General features: G+C 44.7%; 1 protein-coding gene across 1 annotated transcript; it reads left to right on the top strand.

Annotated features, from left to right (window-relative positions):
- Positions 1 to 26,141, top strand: MSLN (mesothelin). Its single transcript, XM_081170852.1, has 20 exons — positions 1 to 80; positions 994 to 1,077; positions 2,952 to 2,995; positions 4,787 to 5,002; positions 6,735 to 6,905; positions 7,833 to 7,976; positions 8,070 to 8,119; positions 9,148 to 9,268; positions 9,953 to 10,038; positions 11,086 to 11,215; positions 11,847 to 12,037; positions 13,148 to 13,238; positions 14,172 to 14,283; positions 15,219 to 15,403; positions 17,019 to 17,165; positions 18,448 to 18,581; positions 20,130 to 20,263; positions 21,345 to 21,439; positions 22,409 to 22,598; positions 24,333 to 26,141. The coding sequence occupies exons 2-20, from the start codon at positions 1,011 to 1,013 to the stop codon at positions 24,428 to 24,430; spliced, it is 2,406 nt and encodes an 801-aa protein (XP_081026978.1). The 5' UTR covers positions 1 to 80; positions 994 to 1,010; the 3' UTR covers positions 24,431 to 26,141.
- The last annotated feature ends 991 nt before the right edge of the window (positions 26,142 to 27,132 follow it).

Raw genomic sequence — 27,132 nt, 5'->3', positions numbered from 1 at the left:
TCACACCCTGCCTTCATAATGAAAAGCGGAGCACTTGGAGCCTGTCACTTTCAGCCCCGCACACAAGGAGAAGGAGGCAGGTATGTACTTTGCTCAAAAAAGATGCTTCGTGCTCCGCTTTCCTGCCCTCTGCTAGATAGTTGGGGAGTTTTGTTGCTTGAAGGGAAGGCTGCCCTTTCCTGTTTCTCCACCAATCTCTCATCTAAACTGCAGCTCACCATCAAGCCCTGTCCATTTTTCAAACTTGCGCACATTGCGAGAATCAGCTGAAGTGCTATCTAAATAATAAATATTACTACTATTATTATTTAAAGCCCTGACAGGGTTACACATAGACTCAAGATATGGATTTTTGATGCACTATATTGTGAACTGCTCTGGCATCATTGAAATGAAGAGGGGTTCAGAAGCATTTTTTAATTTAAAAAAATCCTTAAAGAGAAGCAAAAGTGTTATGGGTTTGGTAAGTCAGACACAGTTTCTAAGGTCAAAGGCGGACTCTGGAAGTCTGGAGCCTTGAGCGAGGACAAAATTTGGCCCAACCCCCCCAACCCCCCAATATTTCTTATTTTCAGAATAATTCTATTTGGCCTAATTGCTTTTTAATGAATCATCACGGTGCTATTTTTCTAGAAAAAGAGGTGCTGCAATGCACTGTGAATGCCTTCCTCATTCTCTTATAATGGCAACGGCACCCACCTGAGAGGGGCTGGAACTGAATTCCGGCATGTTCCAGCTGGAAAAAAGCCATGGATCTTCTCAATATTATTATTATTTTGCACCCCCTTAGCTTGGTGCCCTGAGCTAAAGAACCACTCATAATTGCCTAAATCCATCGCTGCTGAGGTCTCTGTGTTTGCAAATTCTGGAATGCCTTTAATGCTGCGTTTCTAATTAATTTCCTGTTCTTTTGATGATCAGGGAAACCTGAAGAAAATTAGGACCAAAACTGAAATTGGTTTCATTTATTTCTTTGTGTGGTTTTTTTCCTAGAGAGAGCAGATTTAACCATGGGGAGGGACCCATTTGGAATAATGCTACGTCGATCAAGAGTATTTGCTTGCATTGTTATGGTTGGTGAGTACAGTTATGTTTGGATGCCATCAGCTCCAAAGATGTCACTGAAATTCACCTGAGCCAGCCTGAGAAGACTGACTGGCTAGTGACGGGCAAAATAGAAATTGTAAAAACAAATACCAGTAGCTAAACATGGCATATCACTGAGGTGAATTTTAGATAATATTGACTGGCCACTGAAGGGTGAACTATAAATTGTGAACAAACAACAAAATACAACAAAGGGCTGAGGTAAATTTTAGAGAGTCCTGCTCGGGCAATATGAGAGGCAAAAAGCAGCTTCGTAATCCTCTGAAGAGAGGTTTCTCAGGTCTCTAAACTGCCACAAAACTTCATCATGGAGCAGGAGCAAAAATAGGAGTTCCAGTTTGGGTTTGGGGAAAACTTCCAAAATATTTTGAAGGAAGTAAACTGTTTTGACAAGGTATGGGAGAGATTTTTGGGGAACGGGGGAGGATGGGGCCTTTGAATTCTTCGGAGGGGGGGAGTCCTTTTTTAAAACCTTTTAAGACATTTCCCTAATGCTCCTAGCTGTGTGGGCTGGGGGGAAATCTCACTGCAGTGAGGAGTGAAGAGATCAGCCTTCCTTTCCTGTGCACACCTAAGTTTATTTTAGGACAAACAAGATAACCAGCTGCATGCTACATTCAAGAGAACATCTAATTTGGGCCTCATTATAGCCCTTTTCTTTATGGATTCACATCTGGGTGTTGCCATCATATAATTAGAAGAAAATTAGAGCATGCAAAAGCAAATGATAGGAGGGCATGTTATTTATATTATATGCTATTAATTGTAAACCCTCCAACTTTTTTATGGACAGAAAGAGGGAGACACCTCTAATGTCCCATTATTCATGCTAAGGATGACTGACTAAGAACCACCTTCCACATTTGTATGGTACATTGTCGAAAGCTCTTCTCCCACCAGTTCTGTGCTGTATTAATTTACTCTGCAGTAAATTCCAGTCTCCCACCAAATGTAAAGCCTTGGTCTGCTATTAAAGGTACAGTGGTGCCTCAGTTTTTGGACGTAACCCATTCCGGAAGACCGTTCAACTTCTGAAACGTTCGAAAACCAAAGCAGTTACTTCCATAAGCATTTACTTCCGGAAAACTCAATACGGAAGCCGCGTGGCATGTTCGACTTTGAACGAAAAGCGTTCAAAAACCGAAGCAGTTACTTGCGGGTTTTCGGCGTTCGAAAACCGAAATGTTCCACTACTGAGATGTTCAAAAACCGAGGTACCACTGTACTCTGGAAATGCACAAAATCACTGGTTATCAGTACTTCAAAATACATATTAGGAAGATGATGGGAAATTTGATGTCACTCAGGCGTAAATGAGCAAGTCTGGCAAGCAGCTTTGAACAAGCAGCTGCTTGCTGGGCTCTGGCATCTGCCTGCCAAGAAAGCAGCAAGTTCTCTACTGAGACACCGAGATTGGTCACAGACAAATGGGGAAAGAGCGGTAAATCAAAGGATAGCAGAATAAATAAACTCCAACAGTGAGGTTGCCTTCTCCACCACACCTGGAACAGCAGTTAGTTTAGCAGGCCCAGGAGTTGCCCCACTCTGCCTACTGGAAGGGCCAGCTTTTCCAACTGTGGGGGGGGGGAGGGGAAGGTGCACAGCATATGCCTTCTCCAGGGCTTGTCTTCTAGCACCACACACCTAAGTGCTGGATTGTCAGAGCCCCAGTTTATGCCGAGCAGAGCAAATAGCAGTTTTGGGGACTTTATTTGTTTTTTGCTGCTGAAGCAAAAGAAGCATTTGACAAAGGACATTTGCTGGGCCAGATTTCCAAAGGTGAGCTGCATTTGATTCGAAGAGGTGTGTGGTTTTTCCCCCCTGAAGCCTTATGTGTCTTTCAGGTTGGGTGATGGCAGCTACTGCCAGTTCGGCGCTGAAGCTCCCAGTAAGTATTTTCTTGGCTTGTGCATACTTGTTGGGCTTTCCTCTTGCTATGGAGGGGCTTTAGCTCTGTGGTAGGACACCTGTTTTGCATGCAAAAGGTCCCAGGTTCAATCCCGATCCAGGTATGGCTGGGAGAGACTCCTGCCTGAAACCCTGGAGAGCCTCTGCCAGTCAGTGTAGACTTCCTCCAAAGAATTCTGGGGGCTGTCATTTGTTAAGGGCACTGAGAGTTGGAATAAGAGATCCCTATTTTCCCCTCCCGGAGCTACAATTCCCAGAGTTCCCTGAGAAGGGTTGATTGTTAAACCACTCTGGAAATTGTAGCTCTGAGTAGGAAACAGGGGTTTCTCCTATCAACTCTCAGCACCCTTAACAAACTACAGTTCCCATAACTCTTTGGGGGAAGCCATGACTGTTTCAAATGATAACATAGAATTGTAGAGTTGGAAGGGACCACAAGGGTTGTCTAGTCCAACCCAACCCCTTGCAATCTTTTTGCCCAACATGGCTTCCTATGTTCTTATGGAGTTCATTGCAGCTCCATGTAAAATAAGCACCAAAAAAGCCAGGCTGTTATTACTGTTCCAGCTCTGTGGCAACAGATGGCCAAGGAAGACCAGTCAGAATTACCATTTAGAAAAAGAAAGAAAAAAGGCCACTCATTTGATACCACCCTCCCCATCCAGCCAAGCAAAAAGGCATCATCACAGCTGAACACATTTCAGACAGACAAAACATCCAAGAATGACTAGTGAGGGGTGGGGCTTGGGAGGAGTTCCAGGGACCAGCTGAAGAAGCCTGGATGGCCACATTAGAACCCGAGGCCCAATGTCCCCCAGCCCTGCAATAGTGCAAAAGAAAGACTGGTATGGATAAGTTAGGTGGGCTTCAAAGAGTCCAGGTGTTTGCCCAAAGAAGCTTAGAATATATTATAGGTGAGACAGCCAGAACCCACAGAGAGAAGGCAGCAAGGCTGGAAGTCAAGGCAGGTCAAAGGTTGAGGACCACGGACAGCTCCAAATGAGGAACTCACACCAACAGAAGCAAAGGTGTTGGTCAAATTATTGGTGTTAATTCTTCTTATTGGTAATTTTATTCTTTTATCTTGTCTGTAAATCCTGTTGAGATATTTTATTTTTTTTTTACAATATCGCGGTGTATAAATTTTATGAAACAAACCAACCCTCTAGTCTGAAGACACACACACCTCTTTCATTCTGCGGCATGCACACCCTGGTGTCGCCAGACTGGTGATTTGTGGTGGGAGGCATCTGCTTCTTCAGGGTTGGGGAAGATGTCTTTGACAGTCCAGGTTCTGAATCTATGGGCCCCAATAGTCTGGGAGGTTCCAGCTCCTCATCTGGTGCCCCTGCAGTCTCCGGTTCATTATCCATAGAATCACAGAAATGTAGAGCTAATAGAAACCCCCAAGACTCACCCAGCCCAATCCCCATGCAATGCAAGAATTACAGCTGAAGAATCCCTGGCAGATAGCCATCCAACCTGTGTTTAAAAGCCTCCGATGAAGGAGAGTCCACTTCTCTGATGAAGAAGAGTCCAACTTTCACCATTAGAAAGTTCTTTCCTATGTTTAGTAGGAATCTCCTTTCTTGTTGTTGGAGTCCATTGGTTTGGCTCCTACACTCTGGAGCAGCAGAAAACAAGCTTGCTCCCAAGCTTCCATTAATCTGGAACACTGGTGGATTCAGGGGGTCATGACTTCTTTGGGCACATGTGATTCCCCTCTGCCTCAGTCTGGGCCCAGGGTCATTCATTCTTCTTCTGCCACCAGGTTGCTGGCTTGCCAGGCAGCCAGTGTGGCACATTCTCTCCAGCAATCCTGAACTCCCTGGGACAGAAGGCTCTCGGTCTCTCAGTGCAGCAGATTGAGAACTGCATCCCCGGCAACATGCTAGCCTCTTCTCTGCCTTCCTTGAGCAAAGTTCAGGGCTGGGACCCTGAACAGGCTGGCGCCATCCTGGAGAAACTGTTCAGTTCTGGATACCAGGTAAGACGAACATTGTCCCCTTGCATATGAAACACGTACAGCTGAGCAGGAACCTTGAGGAGACGTGGGAGTGAAGAAAAACGTCTCACCTGGTACAGGGAACTTCTCACCTGGTACAGGGAACTTCTGCCAGAAGTTGAAGGTTTTTGCCAACAGGAAAGAGGTGTAGCTCAGTGGTAGAGTATCTGCTTCGCATGCAGAAGTTCCCAGGTTCAGCACCCCAATGGAATGACTGGGAGAGTCCCCAGTTTGCAACTCTGAAGAGTCCCTGCCAGTCAATGTGAACAATGCTGAGCTAGATGGACCTATTGTCTGACCCAGCAGAAGGCAGTTTCCTATGTGCACATTGGCCCGTGTCTAGCAGGTCAGAATGATACTGGTAAGAAATCGGTCCAAGGAGAAATCTGTCAAAAGCTCATATAGAAAGAAGAAAAATGTCCTGACTAAAGAAGAATGGCAACAGAAGTTATTAGAATGCTCAGAAATGGTAAAACTTACTGGACGAATAAGAAATCAAGACGATTTTTTAAAAATATAGCATGGAAACCGTTTATTGAATATTTACAAAACTCTTGTAAACAAATTAAGACTTTAGCAGGATTAAAGTAAAAACATGCAGTGACAAAAAACATATATTGACTATCTGGGATAAACAATAAATGGGGTTAACATGGAAATGCAGTAAAGAACAGTATACTGTAAATGTAAGAAACCACAAAAATGGGGTGGGGAGTCAAGTTATGATGTGGAATAATTCAAATTTATGTTTTGTGTTTGTTGTAAAATGAAAAGCATATATATATATATATATATATATATATATATATATATAAAATTTATACATATATATATATATATATATATATGCAGGTTTTGGTGTCTTCGGGTGTCTTCCCGTGTAAGAGTTGGGGTGTCTAGGCGACGTTTCGACGAGGTCTCACTCGTCATCTTCAGGCTGGTGCTTTCGGCTTCTTGTTACTGGAACAGAGCAGGATCTCAGTGTTTGAGTTCCTATAAATACTGTTGAGGGGGTGTGGTGTATAGCCTCCAACGTTCTGGGCAGAGAGGAAGTTTCCAGGTTAGTGTGCCTTTTCTTCTTTTGTTCATTAATTACTTGAGGGATATCTTGAGTGATTTCTTGAGTGATATTCTGAGTACCACTTAGGAGGGTCATTAGGTGTGGATTAGTTGCTAAAGCTTTCGTGTCTTGACCTCTTGAGCTTGTGAAGAGTTTTTTTCCGAGAAGATGGCTGTACTGCACTTAGTTGTGCTCTGGCTTGGCTTCGTGTATAGGGGCGAGCTGTGGTTTTGTGCTCTGTTCCAGTAACAAGAAGCCGAAAGCACCAGCCTGAAGATGACGAGTGAGACCTCGTCGAAACGTCGCCTAGACACCCCAACTCTTACACGGGAAGACACCCGAAGACACCAAAACCTGCATTCCTGTACCCGTGAAAATCTACGAAAGCATATATATATATATATATATATATATATATATATATATATATATATATAATTTATACATACATACATATATATATATATATATATATATATATATATATATATATATATATATATATAAAAAGTTCATGTAAAAGTCCCTTAAGAACATGGCTCAGTGTGGGCTTGCAATGTCTCCTAGCTCCAAACCACCAATTCAGTCTTCTGGGTGAAGTTGACTATTGGATGACCAACCTGGTTCCTACAGCTAAGAGTTTCCTATTTACAGATTCAGGATGGCCAGAGCCTTGCAGCACTTGGGAGTTTGGTGGTTGGGTTGAGCCACACCAGCCTGGAATCCATACCTGCCCAGGTGGTCTTGGACGCTGTTAAAGTCCCAAGCTTTGCCAAGCAGCTGGAGAATGTGCCACCCACTCTGAAAACAGCATTTGTGGAAAAGGTGAGGCCTTTCTTTTTCCTGTTAACTCATTGTAGCTTTTCGATGCTATTATTTATTAAATGGTTTTTTAAAAATTCTTCTGTTCAGCCAAAACAAACCCCCAGAGCAGCTTGCGATCTGAAAGACACGGCACAAAAAGAAAAGGGGGGGGTGGGAGGGAGAAGGGGAAAAATAAACTCAAGCACCAGTTCTTAGTTACAGGATCCTTGACCTGTCAGAATGGAAAGGTTTCAAGGAGAGGGGAAGCTCAGAATTTCCAGCCTTTCAGGAGAACTGACAGAGAGGCTTAATAATAACAGCTTTCATGTTTTTAAAAGCACTTCACGTACATTATAATTATTGTAATCCTTTACAACAACAGCCACCTCAAGGCACATGCCACCTCAGGAAAAATATTACCACTGCCTGCACTGCTAAGCAACACCTTCCCCCATGCCCTTCTCAGCTAGTTGACTTTAACACCAGCAGGAGTAACCTTAAATTATCAATTGAATGATCCCTGCTGTTGCATTTCCAACCAAGACAACCCTGCTAAGTGGGGAAATAGTGACTCGGTGAGCTTTGTGGACCAGTAGGTATTTTAACCTGGATCTTCCTAAGGCCACTTAGGGATAGGGGAGAAGTTTGGTTCAGTTCTCATTTTAAAGTGATTTGAGGTTTTGTGAAGGCCCTGATCTGACTTATTGCAGTTTATTGACTCTGTGCTTTGACTCATGGAAGGTGGAGAGCACCCCCAAACCACATTTGTCCACCTGCACACCCCTAATATTTATATTCACACTTTTGCCTATCACCCAGGAATATGAAGATGAAAAGTCATCAATAAGTATTTTAAATAAACAAACAAAGCAGCCATGATGGGCTAGATGGGACTGTCATCCAGTTCAGCAAAAGTCTTCCCCCATGAAGTATAACTTTGTTTTCTAGCTGGTTGCTGCTACAGCGGGATTTAACGACCTGGTGAAATACACCCCGGATGGTCTGGTTCCCTATATACCAAAATCACTACTGGTCCCTGGTGATACATTCAACATTCAGGATCTCAATGACAAGCCATGGACCCCAGAGCAGGTGAGACAGGGAGATGGCTCACCCTTATTTCCAACTCACGTGTCCTTCTTATTAACAGAAATTGTTTATGTTCTTCTTGGTTGATTCCCATAGGCTGCCATGTTGTTTCCTGATATAATCAAGAGGGTCCCTGAAATCCACAGGTATTGCTGACCCCTAATATTCTTTTTCTTTTTTGGTCTTTTTTCCTCTTTGAGGAAAAAAGGCCACGTTTATTCATAGCACTCTTTCAAATGGATGGCTTTATTGGAGGGGAATGGTCTAGAGAGGAAAGGCCCACCCATTAGCCTAGAGGGCACCGTCACTTAGTTGTAACTCTTGCAACCCAGCTCATTATTTTTGGGATGCTGATGAGGACACTTCAGTGGCCAGTTCATTTTCTTACAAAGCAACTTGTCTGACCAGTCCAGCAGCCTCCTCTCTTCAATTTTAACCCTCACTGGGCACGGGATCCCAAGAATTGGAAGGGACTCAGGCCATCATCCAGACCTGGGTAGGCAAACTAAGGTCCACAGGCTGGATCAGGCCCAATTGCCTTCTGGATCCGGCCCGCGAATGGTCCGGGAATCGCCTCGTGGATCGCCGGTGCGCACGTTTGTTCCTTCTCCCTCACACGGCAGTGGTGGCGGCGCCTCCCTCCCTCCTCCTGGCTTCTCCCCGCCCTGCCTAGAGGAGGAAGGGGGCTGGGCTTTGTTAGTGCCAGCAGCAGCAGCGCTCGAGTGGCCACCATTTTAAGCATCCCCTCTTCGGAGCCCTTTCGTGCTCCGCTCATCGTCCCTCCGCTGCTCACAAGACACAGATAAGCAGCCACCGGGGCTTGTGGTGCTCTTCCATAATTCCCCCCCCCCAAAAAAATATAGTCTGCCCCCCCACAAGGTCTGAGGGACAGTGGACCGGCCCCCTGCTGAAAAAGTTTGCTGATCCCGATCCAGACTGACCCCTCAAATCCACAACACAAGAATTAGTTGGCTCTGCCAGCCACCGGTGCCCCTGATCGAATTATGAGCCCTCCATATTAAGTATTTCAAAGGCAAAAGAGGAGAAAGGTTAGAAGATACCCCACCTCTCTTCTGCATACACATTCGACTGAGCCCCTCACTTTTTAAAAACCACTGGTGATGTTCTTCACAACTATCTATTCATTGCTTATGGTCCTCCCTTGAATTTTCAGCCTATCCCCTTCCATACTGCAAGGTGTTACTTGTGCAGTCGCTGCTGATATGGATGATGAGAGATTCCAACAGCTACTCAGCGTTCTGGGGCAGAAGAACGTTCAGCTGAGCGAAGAACAGGTTGGCTTCTTTGCATGCATCTTGAGGGCTTTTTTGAGATCAATATTTGAAAGTATTTTCAAAGACCTGAATTGAATCTCTCATCTCAGCTTTAATCCTTGGTGTGTGTTCTTGGGGATAAGATAGTAACAGAACTGGGGCCAGTCATTCTGTTAGGTAGGGTAAGGAGGCCACCTCAGGCAGCAGGTGATGAGGAACTTGGTGTTGTTTGTAGGGTTTTGTGGGAGAGATTATTGCTGTTGTTGCTGTGGGTTTTTTGTATCTTTATTTTAGATCTTGTGATTTATGTGGAAATTGTCCAGTTTGGTTGTATATTTTTAATGTTTTATTTATTTTATGTTCTAGTTAAGTAGTGTGGTTTTTTCATGTTGTAAACCACCTTGAGCATGGTTTGAACTGTGGAAAGACGCCATACAAATGAAATTATGTATGTATATATGTCTCCACAGTCTGCCCTAATCTTCTCAGCCAGCCCAATGCCCTCAGGTATGGTGGCATATGCAAAGGAAATCTTTTGGGGCTTAAATTTAGCAAAACCAGCTGCAAAACCACCACAGATAGGTGTGTTATTGTTGTTTATTTTATTTTATTTTTAAGGAAAAATCCCCTCGCCATTTTCTGAAATAAATGACCTGCTTGTACTTCTTTCTACTGGCTGACAGAATGTTCTGGTTTGTTTTTCAGCTGAGCTGCTTAGCCAAGAGAGTACTGCTCAGTGGACCCCCAGAGGATTTCAACAACTACCCTAAAGACTTGTTTCTCTTTTTAAGGTAAATGTAGAGTAGTGTTATAAGATGTGGTGGGCTTGGATGATGCCCATGAGTTCCTTCCAAACTTGTGATTGTGTATTTGTAAGGTTGGAATCCACCAGGGGGAACTACTGAACTGGCCATACTAGTCTCTTTGTTAAGACATTGGCCCTAGCCAGGCTTTCAAGCACCCTGCTTTTACATGACTAAAGAGTGGTCATGTTGCTATGGATATGACTGGCTGGTGATGCTCTTTCAGGAGGAAGCGGGTTCTTCCCCACGCCCTCATCTGTCTTGTAGATAATAGAGCAAGAAGCCAGGGGATGCTCTTTTGTTCAGTCTGGCTGATACTGATAGCTGGAATGACACAGAGAGGCTTGTCTTGTGCTGTGCTGAATCCAAAGCTATGGTTTGGGGGGTCCCTCTCCCCCAGCAACCTAACGGAGAAGCAAGCTCTGTTGGAGTATTAATGCTGTGAGCCCCTCCATCCAATGCTCAGGTTGTAAAGCTAAAGGGACCCCTGACCATTAGGTCCAGTCGTGACCGACTCTGGGGTTGCGGTACTCATCTCACTTTATTGGCCGAGGGAGCCGGCGTTTGTCCACAGACAGCTTCTGGGTCATGTGGCCAGTATGACTAAGCCACTTCTGGCGAACCAGAGCAGCACACGGAAACGCCGTTTACCTTCCTATTTATCTACTTGCACTTTGACGTGCTTTCGAACTGCTAGGTTGGCAGGAGCAGGGAACGAACAACGGGAGCTCACCCCGTCACGGGGATTCGAACCGCCGACCTTCTGATCGGCAAGTCCTAGGCTCTGTGGTTTAACCCACAGCGCCACCTGTGTCCCTGCTCAGGTTGTATATATGTTCAAATAAAACCACCATCTTAATAAAAGACACCACAGTCTCCAATATCTTCATTTCAAGGAAACCAGAAGTAAGCACTAGAACCTCTGAAATATTTTTGCCACTTGGAGACTGGGGTGTGCACAGCAGTATATTAAACGCAGAGTGGGGAGAGTCAATCCATATGCACAAACATTCATTAATCCTTTCTTGTTTCTAGGCCTTCAGACCTTGCAGCAGGTGAAAACTGCAAGGAGTATGTCACTCGCGTCGGAAAAGCCAATATTGATGTCCTGGAAAGAGATTCCCCACAACGGAAACAGCTTCTGTCAGAGGCGTTAGCTTGCCTGGTAAGTAAAGTATAATTCTGGCACCTTAACTAGCTATAAGAGCAAAAGCATTTATTCAAGCTTGCGTCCGTGCCAAATAAGTGGCAATCTGGACCAAGAAACTTTCAATTTAACTCAAAAACACCCTGGGAAAAAATACTCTTCACAGCACAGACTTCAGTTTTATCTCTTATGCCCATGACCTCAATTTGAAATACAATCAGTTTGCCAATAATCACCTGATATCACATGACAGAAGCTGGGTTTTATCTCTCTTCTCCAGACTGAAATAATACAATTAGTAGATGAGTCAACTACTGTTCTAGCTTATTTACGTATTTGTAAAGAGGTGTTTTTTATCAATGAGGGCCAGTTTTAATAGGTGAAGCAGATTTTAGACTTCTGAAGTCCTGGTGTGTTTTTCATGGGAAATTGAAAGGCAGCAAGTATTGGTCTACTCAGTCTCAACTTGTTTCTGAAATATCTCATAATAGTACCTATACAGGAATACAGATAGAAACTAATTCAATGAAATATATTTGATTATTTGGTTAAAATATAGGTTATTAATCAACTAAATTATTTTAAGATGTTGATGGTTTCTCTCTTTTTAAAAAATTTACACAATTTTTTTACAAATGATTTTCCGTAGGACATCCATGATCTACAGGTAACCAAGGAAGATGCGGCAATTCTGGGCCACTTAGTCTGTGATCTTGGTGCAGACTACATCGCAGCATCCGGCAACAATTTTCTGACGCAGTTAAATCAGTGCCAGTCTTTCACACCCGAACAAATCAAAGCAACCCAAGCTCTCCTCAACAGTGGAAGAACCTCCTTTGGGTAGGATCACACTGCAGGTTTTGTTTTTGCTCTTTTGGAGTTTTCTGAATTCTCCTGAAAAGAAAACTGGTTGTCGGAAATCTGTTTGGATTGCCACTGAACCTAATTCATTTGCATTTGCTACTGCAAACAGCATTTCAAAGCTAGAATTGTGGGGTTTTGACTGGAAATGTTCATCATGAAATGTTATATTTGCAGCAAAAGCTAGGTTCCCTAAGAGGAAGCCATGCCTAACATAGATACAGAGTCAGTTTATAGAATAATACCTAAAAAGCCGAGTTAGGCTATTCCCATGTCACTTACTGGCAGAAGCTTTCCAGGTTTTCAAACAGGAGTCATTCCTTGCCCTTCTTGAAGATGCCAGGGTTTGAACGCAGATGCTCCACCACGAAGCTACAGCCCATAAATTTCACAGCTTCAAAAGCCATGCTCTATAGCAGAAAGGTGGGTTTTGCCTAAGAAACCTGAATCTCACACAAATGAAAAGCAACCACCAATTTACACAGTACAGGTTTCATTTCACCATGGAATAAGTTTTTACACATGCAGAAATGGATTTGGAGGGAGTAACTATGATCTTGCAATGTCGCACAGGTTCTTCATCTGAAACCAAGGCTTTAAATGAAAAATACTTGATGTTGGATCCTTTTGGTTTAGTGCTTGCAAAATGCAAGTGTGCAACATTTGAATATTTTTTTCTCCTTTTCATCTTTAGCGGTATTGCAGTATTCCATCAGGTTATACGGCACCAGCAGGAGCAAGTGTCGGAGAGCAGCAGTGCTGCGAGGTTGGGGGAGCCTGTCTTGGTGGTGTCCTTCAGGTGTCCCAATAATACCAACCTAAAGCTTCCCTGATCTCACTGCTGCCTCACCCAGCAAATGCAGCACCAGTGGCAGGAGGGCAGTGCCCCTGCTGCCTTGTCCTCCTTGTGTTCTGCAGCTGCTCAATGCCCAAAGAAGGAGAAATTATATTCTAAATGTCACAGACATTCCTTCTGATTGGAACATCCTTTAAACTCTCTCTCCGTGAAAATCATGCCCCTACTTCAGAGTTCCATGGTGTTGATATGTAGCTTGCTGATAAGTTCCCATTCCCTCTCTTTCCACTCAGGCTTCCTTCAACATGGTCACCTTCTACCCTGGAAGAACTGAGTGGTTTGCTCCCTATATTTGATCACAGCATCCTACAAAGTATTCCTGCAGTAAGTCTCTCTCTCTCTCTCTCTCTCTCTCCCCCCCCCCCATAATCAAGAGGAAGCAGAAGGGTATTTAAGTCTCTGTTGAAGTGCTGTGCTCTGGGTTATGTTTGTTTGCCAGGAAAAAAGGATGGGGAAATTGTAAGTGGGAATTATTGTGGACCTCACTTATCCTTGTCACAAATGTCATAAATTGAACTAAAGCAGCCTAGCCTCTTCAAGTCTTTATCTCCACAACTTCTTGTTCTACCCTATTTTCAAATTCAAGTTATATACAGCCTCTCTTCCAACCTTTAGTCAAATGTAAGGAGAGTGGACACCTTGTTAAATTTATGTTTCCCCTTAATTGTCAAGCTCCTAGTCAAAAATGTTATGCAAAACCTCCTGAGCAAAACACCCCCTTGTAAACTTTTGACCCTCCTGTGCAAAATTTCCGACTGCAAACCTTTATCCTTCCCGTGCAGGAGACTGCTAAAGCAAAAACCAGCTGATACATAACAACCAACCAGAACACAAAATTTTCATTAATTTCCACCTGTGTTCCATTTTCCATCACTAGTGCTGCCACTGAAGTTCTGTAAATGAGAGCAGGCAAGGGGAAGGTCACATCTCATGATTCTTCATCAGTAACCATCTTTCATACGATGGGTCTTGTGTTTGCTGTGACTTTATACTGAACTGTTTGTAACTGCTTTGTGCAATGATGACTTTGTTAGCCATCTTGAAAGCTAAGGTGGGATAAACCTAACATCATCACCATTTGCATATTATTTGCTGCGGTATTCTGTTCTGAAAAATAACCATCTTGGTTATGCTACCAAACCCCATATCCAGGAGAAGGAAAGGAATCTATGCATTCAGTTTAACTAATTGAGAATCGTATAGATTTTCTAGATTTTACATCCTTCACCACATAAGTGTTTCTTTTTCCTTTTGCAGAATGTATTAAAGCCATGGCTGAAAGACTTCTTACACCGTACCCATATGCCAACAGAACAGCTGGCATCTGTTGTGAAAAACCTCCACCCCTCCAGGCAGAAACGTGATTCAGGTATACAGCAACACTGCTTTTAAGCCTGGAGCTATTCTCTGGTAGCATTGAGGCCAATTCACACAAACAGCAGATCCCATTATAAAGCTGTTACATAGGAAACACAGAAAGTTGCATTATACTGAGACAGGCTATTGGTCCATCTAGTTCAGTATTGTTTATACTAACTACCAGTAGCTCTCCAGGATTTCAGGGAGGAACTTTTTGCACCCATACCTGAAGACACCAGAAATGGACCCTGGATATATGTGAAACAGATGCTGTTTATATTGCCAGACTTTAGATTGCTGCTTCAGTTTGCAGTGAGGGGATTAGAGGGGGCATTCTTGAAGTCTTCTCCTGGTAGGGATGAGGGAGAAATTAAATTCAGATTGCATCTAAAGGCAAATCTACCTAATTCACTCTTTCCAAAACAACACACAAAGTGAAACATAGCCACCCTTCAAAATTCAGACTTCCCTAAATTTTGCAGTGCAGAAAGCTGGTCCCAAGCTATTAAGGGCTTGATATACTAACAATAGCACCTTGAACTTTGCCTGGTAACAAATCAGCAGCCAGCGCAAATTTCTGAGCAGACAGGATCTCACTCCCACCAGCAGCTGTGTTGTAGCATACGGCACTAACTGCAGCTTCCATATCAAGCACAAGGGAAGCCCCGCATAGTTAATTGCATAGTTAATACAGGTCACAGAATTTAGCCTCTCTCCAAATACGTATTTAGCAGAGAGCACCCTACAGCACATAGTCTGTACTCCCTAATTCAGAGGCACTATGCTTCTGAATCACTTGTGGCTGAGGAGCAAGAGGGGTGGACCTAAACAGACAGAACTTTGATAGGATCCAGCAGGGCTCTTCTGATGTTCTTGCATCCACACTGGCTTGTCAGTTGTGCAAGTTCTTCAACCCTGGTTAACTATTGAGTCTTGCCTTCCCAGGATGCCCAGCTGATAAGACCATAACACAGGAGGTGCTTGATGATGAACTGATGCCTCTTTATTACGATAACGAGGAATTACGCCAGTGCTTGGATGACGCAACCCTGCAGGCCAATCTCAACAAGATCTCAAGTTATGCTTTCCCTGAGGAGCAGCTGATGGTGCTTAAAGAAAAGCTGGACCGGGTAATCAATGTTTTGGCTTTCATAGTTTGCTAAGAGGGGCATGGAAGTAGGGCTTGAGTTCAGTCATTGCTCATCTGAGACTGCAGGCAAAGGAGAGTGGTGCAAGCAGGTCAATAGATTGAGGCCTTGCATTCTCTCTGTCTCTCTCTCTGTCTCTTTCACTCTGCCCCCACTCATTCATTGAGGTGAATGAGTCACTGCCCCACCAATCTCAGCCTGCCCTCAGCAAGCCCTCTCCCTGCCTGTCTCCTGACTAGGGAGGAAAAGTGGCACCGATTCCCTTTCCTTCCCTGTCTACCAGCTCTACATGGTACACCAGCCGAGACCCTACCTGCCTGGCACTGTCTCGCCAGATTGGTGCATGCTCTGGTTATCTCCCACTTGGACTACTGCAATGCGCTCTATGTAGGGCTACCTTTGAAGGTGACCCGGAAACTGCAACTAATCCAGAATGCAGCAGCTAGACTGGTGACCGGGAGTGGCTGCCAGTACCATAATACAATAGTCCTAAAGGATCTTCACTGGCTCCCAGTGCATTTCCGATCACAATTAAAAGTGTGGGTGCTGACCTTTAAAGCCCTAAATGGCCTTGGCTCAGTATACCTGAAGGAGTGTCTCCACCTCCATTGCTCAGCCCAGACAATGAGGTTCTCCTCCAAGTGTCTTCTTCTGGTTCCCTCACTGTGAAAAGTGATGCTACAGGGAACCAGGAAGAGAGCCTTCTCGGCAGTGGCACCCGCCCCGTGGAACACCCTTCCATCAGATGGCAAGGAAATAAACAACTATCTGACTTTTAGAAGACATCTGAAGGCAGCCCTGTTTAGGGAAGTTTTAAATGTTTAGTGTTTTATCATGTTTTTACTATTCTGCTGCGAGCCACCCAGAATGGCTAGGGAATCCTAGCCAGATGGGTGAGCTATAAATAATAAATTGCTGTTGTTGTTGTTGTTGTTGTTCCATCCTGCCTTAGTCTCATGCAGCCTTGTTTCTGTTATGCTCCGGTTCGTCCTCTGTGAAATGCCATGTTGTTTGCCTTGCTGTCATGAAATTATGTAACCAATGTAATATAAATAGTTAATTGTGTAAGTTAGGTTGCCAGTGTGTTATTTCACCCCATTAATTCAGTGCAAAGGAAAGATAATGCAAATTGCGGGGGGGGGGGGCATAATCAGTTATGTGTTGTTTGTATATTGAAAGCTGTAACACCAGCAAATATCGATTGAATTAAGTTGATTTTTGTTCTGCACACGGGTTGAAAAAGTGAACACCAGCCATTTCCTCTCCCCTTTTCTTCATCATCAGAATTTCCTAACATTCCTGCTTCTTACTTCCAACTCATGAGGGGGTGACTCTGCCTGTCAGGGCCTCTGGAGTTGCCTATTGTTGATCCTCTCTGCATTCCTTCCCTCCAATCCTGAAGGGCACCAGCTCTCTCACTCTCTTGTTCTCTCTCTGTATCTCTCTCTCTCTCTCTCTTTCTCTCTCTCTCTCTCTCTCACACACACACACACATAATAAGGCAATCTGTCTCCTGATGGATGTGTGCTCTGAGAAAGGGCAAGAGGTGCTCCAGTAGTGTTCACAAACACTGATTTTTATTTTGCAATCCCTACAGATCTATCCTGATGGGTATCCCGATTCGGTTATCCGTAGCATGGGAAGCCTCCTCAGCCTAATGACTCCTGAGGATATTAAGAAATGGAAGTTCAAGTCGCCAGACACCCTTGTTGCTTTGCTGGACAACGCTCCCGATGATGAAGTGGTAACGTCAGCCTTAAAAGCACAGCCTCCCCTGATTTACTTCTTCCCCTCGTTTTCCAAACTAGAAGTTTATTTTGATTTTGTGAATCGCTTCCTAGAAGCAAAACATGAGGAAACATTTTACATGCGTAAAGAGGTGCATTTGGTTGCAAAGTTTTAGAGGGACGGCGCTAAAATACACAGAGGTTATGCTTCCTCTGTTCTCCTCTGCTTTTTTAACAGGTGGTAAAGTTAATGAGTGGGTGGCGCTGTGGTCTAAACCACTGAGCCTAGGGCTTGCCAATTGGAAGGTTGGCGGTTCGAATCCCCGCACGAGGGTGAGCTCCCGTTGCTCGGTCCCCGCTCCTGCCAACCTAGCAGTTTGAAAGCACACCAAAAAGTACAAGTAAATAAATAGGTACCACTCCGGCGGGAAGGTAAAGGGCGTTTCCTTGTACTGCTCTGGTTTCGGTGTTCCGTTGCACCAGAAGCGGCTTAGTCATGCTGGCCACATGACCCGGAAAAACTGTATGCGGACAAACACCGGCTCCCTCGGCCTGTAAAGCAAGATGAGTGCCACAACCCCAGAGTCGCTTGCGACTGGACTTAACTGTCAGAGGTCCTTTACCTTTTTAAAGTTAATGCCCACCCCAGTGCATTTTGGTGCCTCAGACCAGATTTCTGAATATTCAGGATACATAAAACGTTGATAGAATGAGCCACAATGTGGAGACAGCACAGAGCATTCATAAGACTAGTTCAGCCGACCAAAATCCACTGGAAAAGTCATAGAAGTTGGCCTATAACATGTCGGACAACTGAGCCACCCTACTTCAATATTGCCTGATTGGCAGCAGATCTCCAGAGTTACAGACAAATGACATTCCCAGTCCTACCCGGGACCTTCTGCATGCAAAGCAGGTGCTTTAGCACTGGGCTATGGCTATTTTACCTGAAAGCCACCTGAGTCCCTGTCTGGGGGAAAGGTGGGATATAAATAAATATAATAATAATAATAGCTCTTCCCAAAAAAAAGATACATTTGTAGAATGGCCCTGAAACCCATTGTTTTCAAAGGTTGCTCAGGCTTGGGCAGGTCTCTGCATTGGGGGTGCATGGCCATTGTGTGAGACCCCTGAGAATGTTTCCTTTTGAGACAAGGGTAGAAATGGTCAAAATAATAAAAGGTCAAAATAGTATACTTAGCTGAGTTTTGGCTAGTTCATTAAGCAGTGTCTTAGCTTTGCTCATATAAGACTTACTTACAAGCCAATCTGTTTTGGGTTGGAAATTATTGCTTTTAGGCCAGGGAGATTATTCAGCAATATGGCAAGTCCGGAGGCCAGTTTGATGCCACAGCTCTGGATGCTGTTGGGGGACGTTACATGTGCTCCTTGACCCAAGGCCAGCTTAAAACGATCACAGAGAATGCTATCAAGTGAGTAAACTCCTTTAACACTCTTCATCTCTTAGCAAGAAAAGAGGTCCACTTTCCGCTTAGCAAATGGCTTCTCCACAAAGAATACCAGGAATTGTAGTGAGGAGAGTCGTTAAGAGACCCGTAGTCCTCTCACGGTGCTACAATTCTCGAAGTTCCTTGGGAAGGTTATACCACTCTGGGAATTGTAGCTCTGGGAGGGGGAATAGTGGTCCCCTAACATCTCTCAGCACCCTTAACAAACTACATCTCCTAGGATTCTTTGGGTGAAGCCATGACTGTTAAAGTGGTATCACAGCATTTGAAATGTATTGTCAAGTACGGGAGTTCCCCTCTCCCTTCTGGTAGTTCAACGATAAGAATTAATGAGCATTTGGTAGACTTATAGTGCTTTTATTACAGCATTATGTTGCAAGCACAAACAGGCAACCCTCCTCAAGGATATCAGTTGCCTACTCTGACTCCTCCCCACTTCCGCAGCAAGAAGTATACCAACGAGAATTTCCTCTCCCCCCCACCATGTCTCCTTTGTTCTCTGACATGCTTGGACCTCCAAGTTCAGGGGAGGGAGAGGGGGTCTCCCCCACTCTTGATTGATGTATCGCCCAGCTGCTCCCTCCCTTCTGGTTGCTTAGCTACTATCTCATAGCTGAGTAGCTCCTCTCTCACCTGAGCAGCTTCTGTGTGTGTCTGCCTGTCTGTCTCTCTGCTTCTGGAAATGCTGGAAGTGGGGGGGTGCAAATATCCCCCCTCCTCTTCTGTTAGGAGCTAATCTCCCTGTGATTGCATTCCCCAGTCTTCTGATCCAGACCAGCCCCTGACATGTATAGTGTGCAGGTGGGATGGTAATGGGAGAGGCAGAATCCAGGGGTGCAACTTGATTATTAAGATCTTGGGCTTTGTGGTCTTCCAGCGTGGGCCTTTAGGTTATGTGCATTACTGCTATTTTATAGCACACAATTTCTCTTCACATATTGTATTTTATTCTGTTACAATTTGAATCTCATAGAATTCCAATCGTAATACAATATGGGAAATAAAAGAAGCAATTAAAGTACAATTAAAATTCAATATGCATATTCAGTGTAATGGATGTGCAGTCTCCTGTCTTCACAAATCCACAAACATAAAATGCAATGGGGTGGCCTCAGGCCAATCCCTGCCTCTCAGCCTAAACTACCTCACAGGGTTGTTGTGAGGATTAAATCAGCCCCACCCTGGGGTCCTTGGAGAAAAAGGTGGGATATTAATGAAATAATATATAAACAAAATACTGGTGACCCATGGACCACAGTTTGGGGGGCCTTGTGGTTTATAAACAGAAGTTGGATGGCTGTTTGTCAGAGATTCTTTTACTGTGATTCCTGCAATGGAGGGGTTGGACTAGATGACCCTTGGCGTCCGTTCCAACCCTAGAATTCTATGGTTCCATGACTGTATGATCTAGTGAGCTCAGCTCTTGGACCCCTTCATTCCAGTGAATAATAAGCAAAGCTGAGAGACTCGGTCACCTCTTTTTTTCCTCTCCCTCCTTGCCTTTCTTGACAGGAGTGCCAAGACCCTCAACATTGGTGGGTGTCCTCAAACTACCAAGGATATCCTGTACCCAAAAGCCAAGAGAGCTTACTCTGACCGACACAACGAGTTCCCTGCTTACTATAACCTCATCAAGCCGTACCTGGGTAAGTCACAGCATCATTTTAGGAAACACCTTTGCAGTCTAGGATGAGCATTGCAGTTTGTTGAAATGCAACTTGAAAGCAGCAGATCAGCTTATCCATTCGGACACTGCCCCACTAACCTCAATCTGCCCTCCCGCCCAACTTCTTACTTAGAGATGGAAGAATCTGTCGATTTAAAACAAATGCACATATTAGGGTATGTGCATAACAGCATAGTGAAAATAACATACAAAGATGCATTAGATTGGAGAAATGTTCTTGCAAGTATGCATATAGTTGTCACAACTGCATGCAACTCTTTATTAGGAGAATTTTGCACTAAAATTTTGCACTAAAATTTTATGACGGTGTTTTGTTTTGTTTTTAATAAAACCCACAAACTGATGCAGAAATGTAGAGAATTTAAGTTTGGAAACATGAGAAACCAAGAGAACCGAAATTGGTATATTTGTCCATCCCTAGCCTTGAACACTACCATTATGTCTGGTTTGGATCAAATTTTATTTCCTCACCATCCCTATCTGCAGGACTGAGGAAATTAAAACAATGTTGTGGGTTTCATGGGGGGTTGGTCTGGATGATACCCTGAGCTCCTTCCAATTCATTGAGTGCTGTACTCAGTGAGGGTTAGAATCTAAGAGCAGAGGTTGCTGGCCTGGTCAGACAAGTTTATTTGTAAGACGGCGACCTTAGCCGGCCACTTAAGAGCATCCCAATAGAACGAGCTGGGTTGCAGGAGCTACAACTAAGTGATAGCGCCCTACAGGCTAATAGGTGGGCCTTTCCTCCAACCCCTTCACCTAGCTGCTAGGCAGGAAAACAAGAGCCAGAGTAGCTGGACTGGAAACAGGCTAGAAGCTGGAGACTCAGAGACATGCTTGCTCTGTGCTGGATCCAAAGCTGGGACTACTGGAGAAGTTAAAGACACTGAAGAGTTGGGGACTTTCCACATGTAAAGAGTTGCCTTTATTAGGGAACTTTGCAATTGAGTTCTAAACATAACTAAAAGATCTCTTTCACTGACTCAAGAAAAGTTGGCAATGTATAACCATCAAGTTTTCACCAAATTTTCTTCTTACAGGAGGTGCTCCGGGTGAGGATCTGAGGGCGCTCAGCAAAAATAATGTCAACATGGACATCAACACTTTCAAGGGCTTGCGAAAGGACGCTGTGATGGTGAGTGGGATAATGCCGTAGGGCTGAAGATGACAGGGCTGGCCTGCCCATGAGGCAAGGTGAGGCAGTTGCCTCAGACAGCAGATACGGCTCACGGCCATCTCCTCCACACCCTGCTTCCTCCTCCATGCCCGCCGCCACCTAGTACAAGTCATTTTATTACAGTCAATGGCCAGTATCAAGGCAAATACACCAATTACAAAATTTAAAAACAAAATCAGATGATGTAAAATCACATATACATAAAAAGGCAGTTCTAGGTCACCATTTATCAGTCAGAAAGGAAACCTTCTGACCTAGGAATGTCCATCGGTCGGTACATTACACTAATCCTGGGTGCTAATTATTATAAGTCGTATTTTTATTGCTGCTGCACAAAACTTGGCCACCTTGAATGTTATAACAGGATTAATAGCTAGGATGTTAGGACAATAGCTAGGATAATATCTCTGGCCTCCTTTCGCTTTTGCCTTCAGCACAGGGTTGTTGTGGCTTCAGGGGGGGAGGCAACAGTGAGGGAGGGCTGTGGAAGAAGAGGAGGGAGGCTGCGGAAGATGAGGTAGAGGTGGGGGTGGTATTTTCTGTTTCTCCTGAAGCAGCAAAACATCCTGGGCTGGCTGTAGAAAGCAACCTTCAGAAAGAGCATAAAAATAAAACGAAATGAAATTTATCAGAGCACAATTCAGTCTTTGACTTCTCTATCAGTCCCTGGCGGATTTCTATAGATCACACCCGAGCCTTCTCATGTAACTGTACTGGGAGTGGTGTTGCTAACAAACTTGCACCTACAGCAACAATCGGAACACTTTGGAAGTTCCTCTCAGTGAACGAAAGAGAGAGAAAGAGTAGGCCATATACACATACACACATATACATATATCCTTTGCCGCTTACATTCACAGTTGGAGCTTTTGAATCCCAGCAGGGTAGACATTGCCTATAACCATCTCCCTCTGACTCATTTCACAGCAACTAAAACCCACCGATGTCAAAGACTTGCTGGGGATTAATGTAGCAGAGCTGAAGACTCAAGAGAACGATCCCTTCGTAAGAGACTGGATTGTAAAGCAGAAGCAGTCCGAGCTGAACCGCCTCGGCCTTGGGCTCCGAGGGGGGATCCCTGACGGATACATTGTTGTGCCTGACGAAGAAAAGAAACGTAAGAAACGGGGGGCATTTGCTTTCGAGGGGGTTTAAATTCCAATGATGTAGGAGGTAAATGATCCACAACTATAATAAAAGCTCTCCAGCTTGTGAATCAGTATATAGGAATTATGAAAATGTCTCCAGGTGTCTTTTTTGTGTATACAGTGGTACCTCTGGATACGAACTTAATTCGTTCCAGAGGTCCATTCTTAACCTGAAACTGTTCTTAACCTGAGGTACCACTTTAGCTAATGGGGCCTCCCGCTGCCACCGCACCACCACCATGCGATTTCCGTTCTCATCCTGGGGCAAAGTTCTCAACCCGAGGTACTACTTCCGGGTTAGCGGAGTCTGTAACCTGAGGTGTTTGTAATCCGAGGTACCACTGTACAGATATATGTACTACTTTATTTATTCATCATTTATTTATTTTTGCAATCTGCAATCTGAGTTCAGACAGTGCACATTCCCCGCCCTGCCCCCATTTTAATTGCACAACAACCCAGTAAGGTAATGACTAGCCCAAAACCACCACAGAGTTAGATGGGATCCCAAAGGTTATCTAATTCAAACCACTGCAAAAGCATCCCTGATCAATGGCCATCCAGGTTCTGTTTAAAAACTTCTTACAGAGGAGAACTGGCCACTTCCCAAGAGAGTCACTTCCACTGTCAACCAACTAAAACTGTTGGGAAATTCTTCCTTAAGTTTAGCCAAAAATACCCTCTCTGCCCCATTAATTTTTTTTGTACTTTAAACCCATTGGTTTGAGTTCTACTCTGTGGAGCAACGACAAGCTATTTTGCTCCATCATCACTATGACTGACAACTCTTCTGAATGTCTGGAGATGGCTGCCATATCGCCTCTTAATCCCGTCTTCTCCAAGTGTACACACCATGCACTTAAATCTCATTTAAATCAGATTGCCTCTCTCAAAAATGCATGGGTACTGCTGTTTGTTCAGGGTGCTGGGAATTGTAGCTCTGTGGGTGGGGGTGTACACTACAGTTCCCAGGATTCTTTGGGTGGGAGCCATGTATGACTTGTCTCCCGGAGACAAGGGCTGTTAATTAATACTAGCCATGGTGGTTGTAAGGGACGCAGGTGGCGCTGTGGGTAAAACCTCAGTGCCTAGGACTTGCCGATCGTATGGTCAGCGGTTCGAATCCCCGCGGCGGGGTGAGCTCCCATCGTTCGGTCCCAGCTCATGCCCACCTAGCAGTTCGAAAGCACCCATAAGTGCAAGTAGATAAATAGGGACCGCTTTATAGCGGGAAGGTAAACGGCGTTTCTGTGCGCTGCGGTGGTGCTGGCTCGCCAGAGCAGCTTCGCCACGCTGGCCACGTGGCCCGGAAGTGTCTTCGGACAGCGCTGGCTCCCGGCCTCTTAAGCGAGATGAGCACGCAACCCCAGAGTCGGTCACCACTGGCCCGTACGGGCAGGGGTATCTTTACCTTTATGATGGTTGTGCTCTACCACCATGGTTCTGAACACCAGTTACTGGATGCCGCAGAAGGGGAGAGCTGCTGTTGCACTCAGAGGTCCTGTTTGTGGGCTACACATTGAGGCATCTGGTTGGCCCCATGACAACGGGATGCTGGACTAGACAGGGCATTGGCCTGATCCAGCAGGCTCTTCTTAGCTTCCTGTGCCTGTCCCCTTCTGCTTCAGAGTTCTCACTCTTTCTCCTGGAAGATGAGGAATCTGACTATAGAGTCATAACGATGTTGTTTCTTGTTTCTCCAGAGACCTCCGGAGCGCCCCGTGCCGCCACCATTGCCCATCTCCTGCACCTCTTCCCTGCGTTCCTCCTGACTCTGTTGCTGGCTTCTTTCCTTTCATGAAACTCTCCTGCTCTAATCAAAAAACGGGCAATGTGGTAATGATGATCGATCTCATTTTGCTGCCATTTTCTATCAACTTTCAACTTTGCCTGTGGTGGGAAGAACAAGAATACCCTTAGGGAAGTGGGTGAAGGAGATTATTTTAGGAAGTCAAACAGAATCCGTTCCGGAAGTCCATTCGACTTCCAAAATGTTCAGAAGCTGCGTTGGATGTTTGGGTTCCAAAGACCATTCACAAACCGGAACACTCACTTCCGGGTTTGCAGCTTTCGGGAGCCAAAACGTTTGACTCGCAAGGTGTTCGGGATCCAAGGTGCAACTGTGTGTGTGTATATATATACAGACATACATATATAGATATGTAAGCCACCCTGCGATCTTAGGGTAAAGGATGGGTGTTAATAAGTAATAATAATAATATGTAGAATGCTTCATTCATGCAGCAATATCATTTGCAAAGTAGGAGCTTCATAGCCTGAGCTATGATGAGACACCAGGACCTGTATAAATTATGCAAATAACGTAGAATTAGCTGCTTTTGTCCAACTTACATGGTTTGTTTCTGTAAGCTATAGGGGGTGCAGCAAGGAGCAACCTTGAGCTCTAAAGCACCACCTTCTGAAGTGCTGGCTGCTCATCCCACACAGTCCCTGGGCTTTAAGCTTAACCTGGCAATGCCCAAATATTTTCAAGCAGAAAGGCCACAGCTCAGTGGGTAGAGTGGGTGATTGGCACACAGAAGACCCCAGGTTCAATGGCACTTCCAAGCAAGGCTAGTAGAGAACCACGCCTGAAATCCTGGGGAGCTGCTGCCAGTCAGTGCAGAGAATAATGAGTTAGTTGGACCAGTAGTCTGACCTAAGTTCCTCTGCCTTTGACAAACAGGGAAGGGGTGGGAATTAAATCTGCAGTCCTTGGGATTTTGTGCAACACAGCGTTGCATACTTCTCACTTTCTCTGAGCTCAAAAGAAACTTCAGGAGCAGGTTTAGAGGGTTGCTTTTCTTTCAGAGGAGAGAGTACGGATGTGTTGTGTTGAGGTTAGAGCTAGATGAATTTGTCAGTTTCCATTTCCTCCCTCTGTTTCTCCATCTTCCAGTCTTAAGTTGAGTTTATCACATTTCTGCATCAGTTTCCAGTATTCCAATATTTCAGAATTTAGTTTGCTTGCAAAAATATACTATGAGAAATGCAGTTTCGCCTAATTTGGGGAAGGACCACAGCTCAATTGTAGAGTATCTGCTTTGCATGCAGAAGGCACCAGGTTGAATCCCCATGGCATCTCCAGATGGGGATGGGCTGGGAAAGACTCCCTGCTTAAAACCCTGGAGAGATACTGCCAGTCAGTGTGGACAATACTGAGCTAGATGAACCAGTGGTCCAACTCAGTATCAGGTAGCTTCCTGTGTAATATGATGCACGCTGGTTTGTTATTTCACTTATATATGCATTTTTGTTTGGGGAACTAAATTCAGAGCAGTAGCAAATTTTGAAACCTAGCTTTGTTTCAGTCACATCCTGCTTCAGGAAGTGTGAATTAATTTCAGTTTATTAACAGAGAGAAGAAATAGAAAGGAAGTAGGCTACTCCAAGCATTATCAGCATCATAAAAATCAGCAACCCATTATTTTCCTCAAGGCTACTTCTGCCCAGTTAACTCCAGTGACATGAAGTCTGCTTTTCTTGCAAAACATGCAAAAGCTGTCTTTTTCAGTTCTCTTTCCCCACTGCAGATGAAGAGAACCTTCATGCTTAAGCAAAAATCCCCATTAGCTACGAAGAAAGATAAAACTTTCCATGTTAGACCAATGAGTCCAGGGCCAGCCCCAAACATTTTGAAACCTGAGGCAAAACAAAAAATGGCGCTCCCCTCCCCACCAGGGAAGAAGATGGGAGTGAAGATTGACATCAGGAACAAAGGAAAACTAAAGTTCTATATTGGGATCCACTGCCCCTCTGAATCCTGCCGCCTGAGGCAGTTGCCTCAACTTACCTCATGGGTGGGTCGGCCCTGAATGAGTCCATAAGATTTCCTAATGCCCACACACAATCCTTGCAGTATGATTGTTGATGCACAGAACGCACGTTATGCAGTCATATGATCAACCAGCTGACCAGAAGTGCCTTCACCACAGCAGACACCCAGAAGTCTCCAGAAATGTCATAGTCAGTCCAGCTAACCAAGAGAGTAAAGGGAAATGCTCTGGTTGGAACTGTCTTGGGCCATGAAGAAGAACCTGCTGAGCTCAAGACATCTTTCTAACCAGGGGGAAGACACCAGTCTGCTGACTGGGCCCGTCACTATTCACCAACTGGGTGAGCAAGTGAGATGGACTTGGAAGGCATAGTTGCAGCCTTCTGGACAAGCATTGCAAGCTGATTCTAGCCCTGGGAAGAGAGGGGCTTGCGTCAGTCTAGCAGGGGAGGCTTCTCTTGAGGACTAGGTGTCTGCTTGCTTCGTAAATTGTTTGCTGGGAAAATGTGAAAGGGCTGCAACTCAAAGGCAGGCGGGTTGGGGATCAGTGTTAGAAAAGGGTAAGACAATAAGAGAAAATCCGCTGGGGAAGGCTAAGGACACCCGATGCTATATAACCTGTTCTTTTGATTCATATAAATGGCTTATATGTATTGTGCAAAATAAACATCTGGTCATCCTCTCTAATATGGCTGCTGTGTCTTTGGCAATCCTGGTGTAAGATGTCA

This window comes from Podarcis bocagei (assembly GCF_964188305.1).
Source record: "Podarcis bocagei genome assembly, chromosome: 14".
Taxonomy (NCBI): Eukaryota; Metazoa; Chordata; class Lepidosauria; order Squamata; family Lacertidae; genus Podarcis; species Podarcis bocagei.
The sequence above is the reverse complement of the archived record's forward strand: the minus strand, read 5'-3'. Positions and strand labels throughout refer to the sequence as shown.

Bases quoted from the DNA above. Each gene is read 5' to 3' on its own strand.
- MSLN (XM_081170852.1), top strand. From the start codon at position 1,011: ATGGGGAGGGACCCATTTGGAATAATGCTACGTCGATCAAGAGTATTT. The intron at 8,120-9,147 runs GTATTGCTGACC...TTGAATTTTCAG, and splicing joins AGGGTCCCTGAAATCCACAG to CCTATCCCCTTCCATACTGC. The intron at 21,440-22,408 runs GTGAGTGGGATA...CTCATTTCACAG, and splicing joins TGCGAAAGGACGCTGTGATG to CAACTAAAACCCACCGATGT.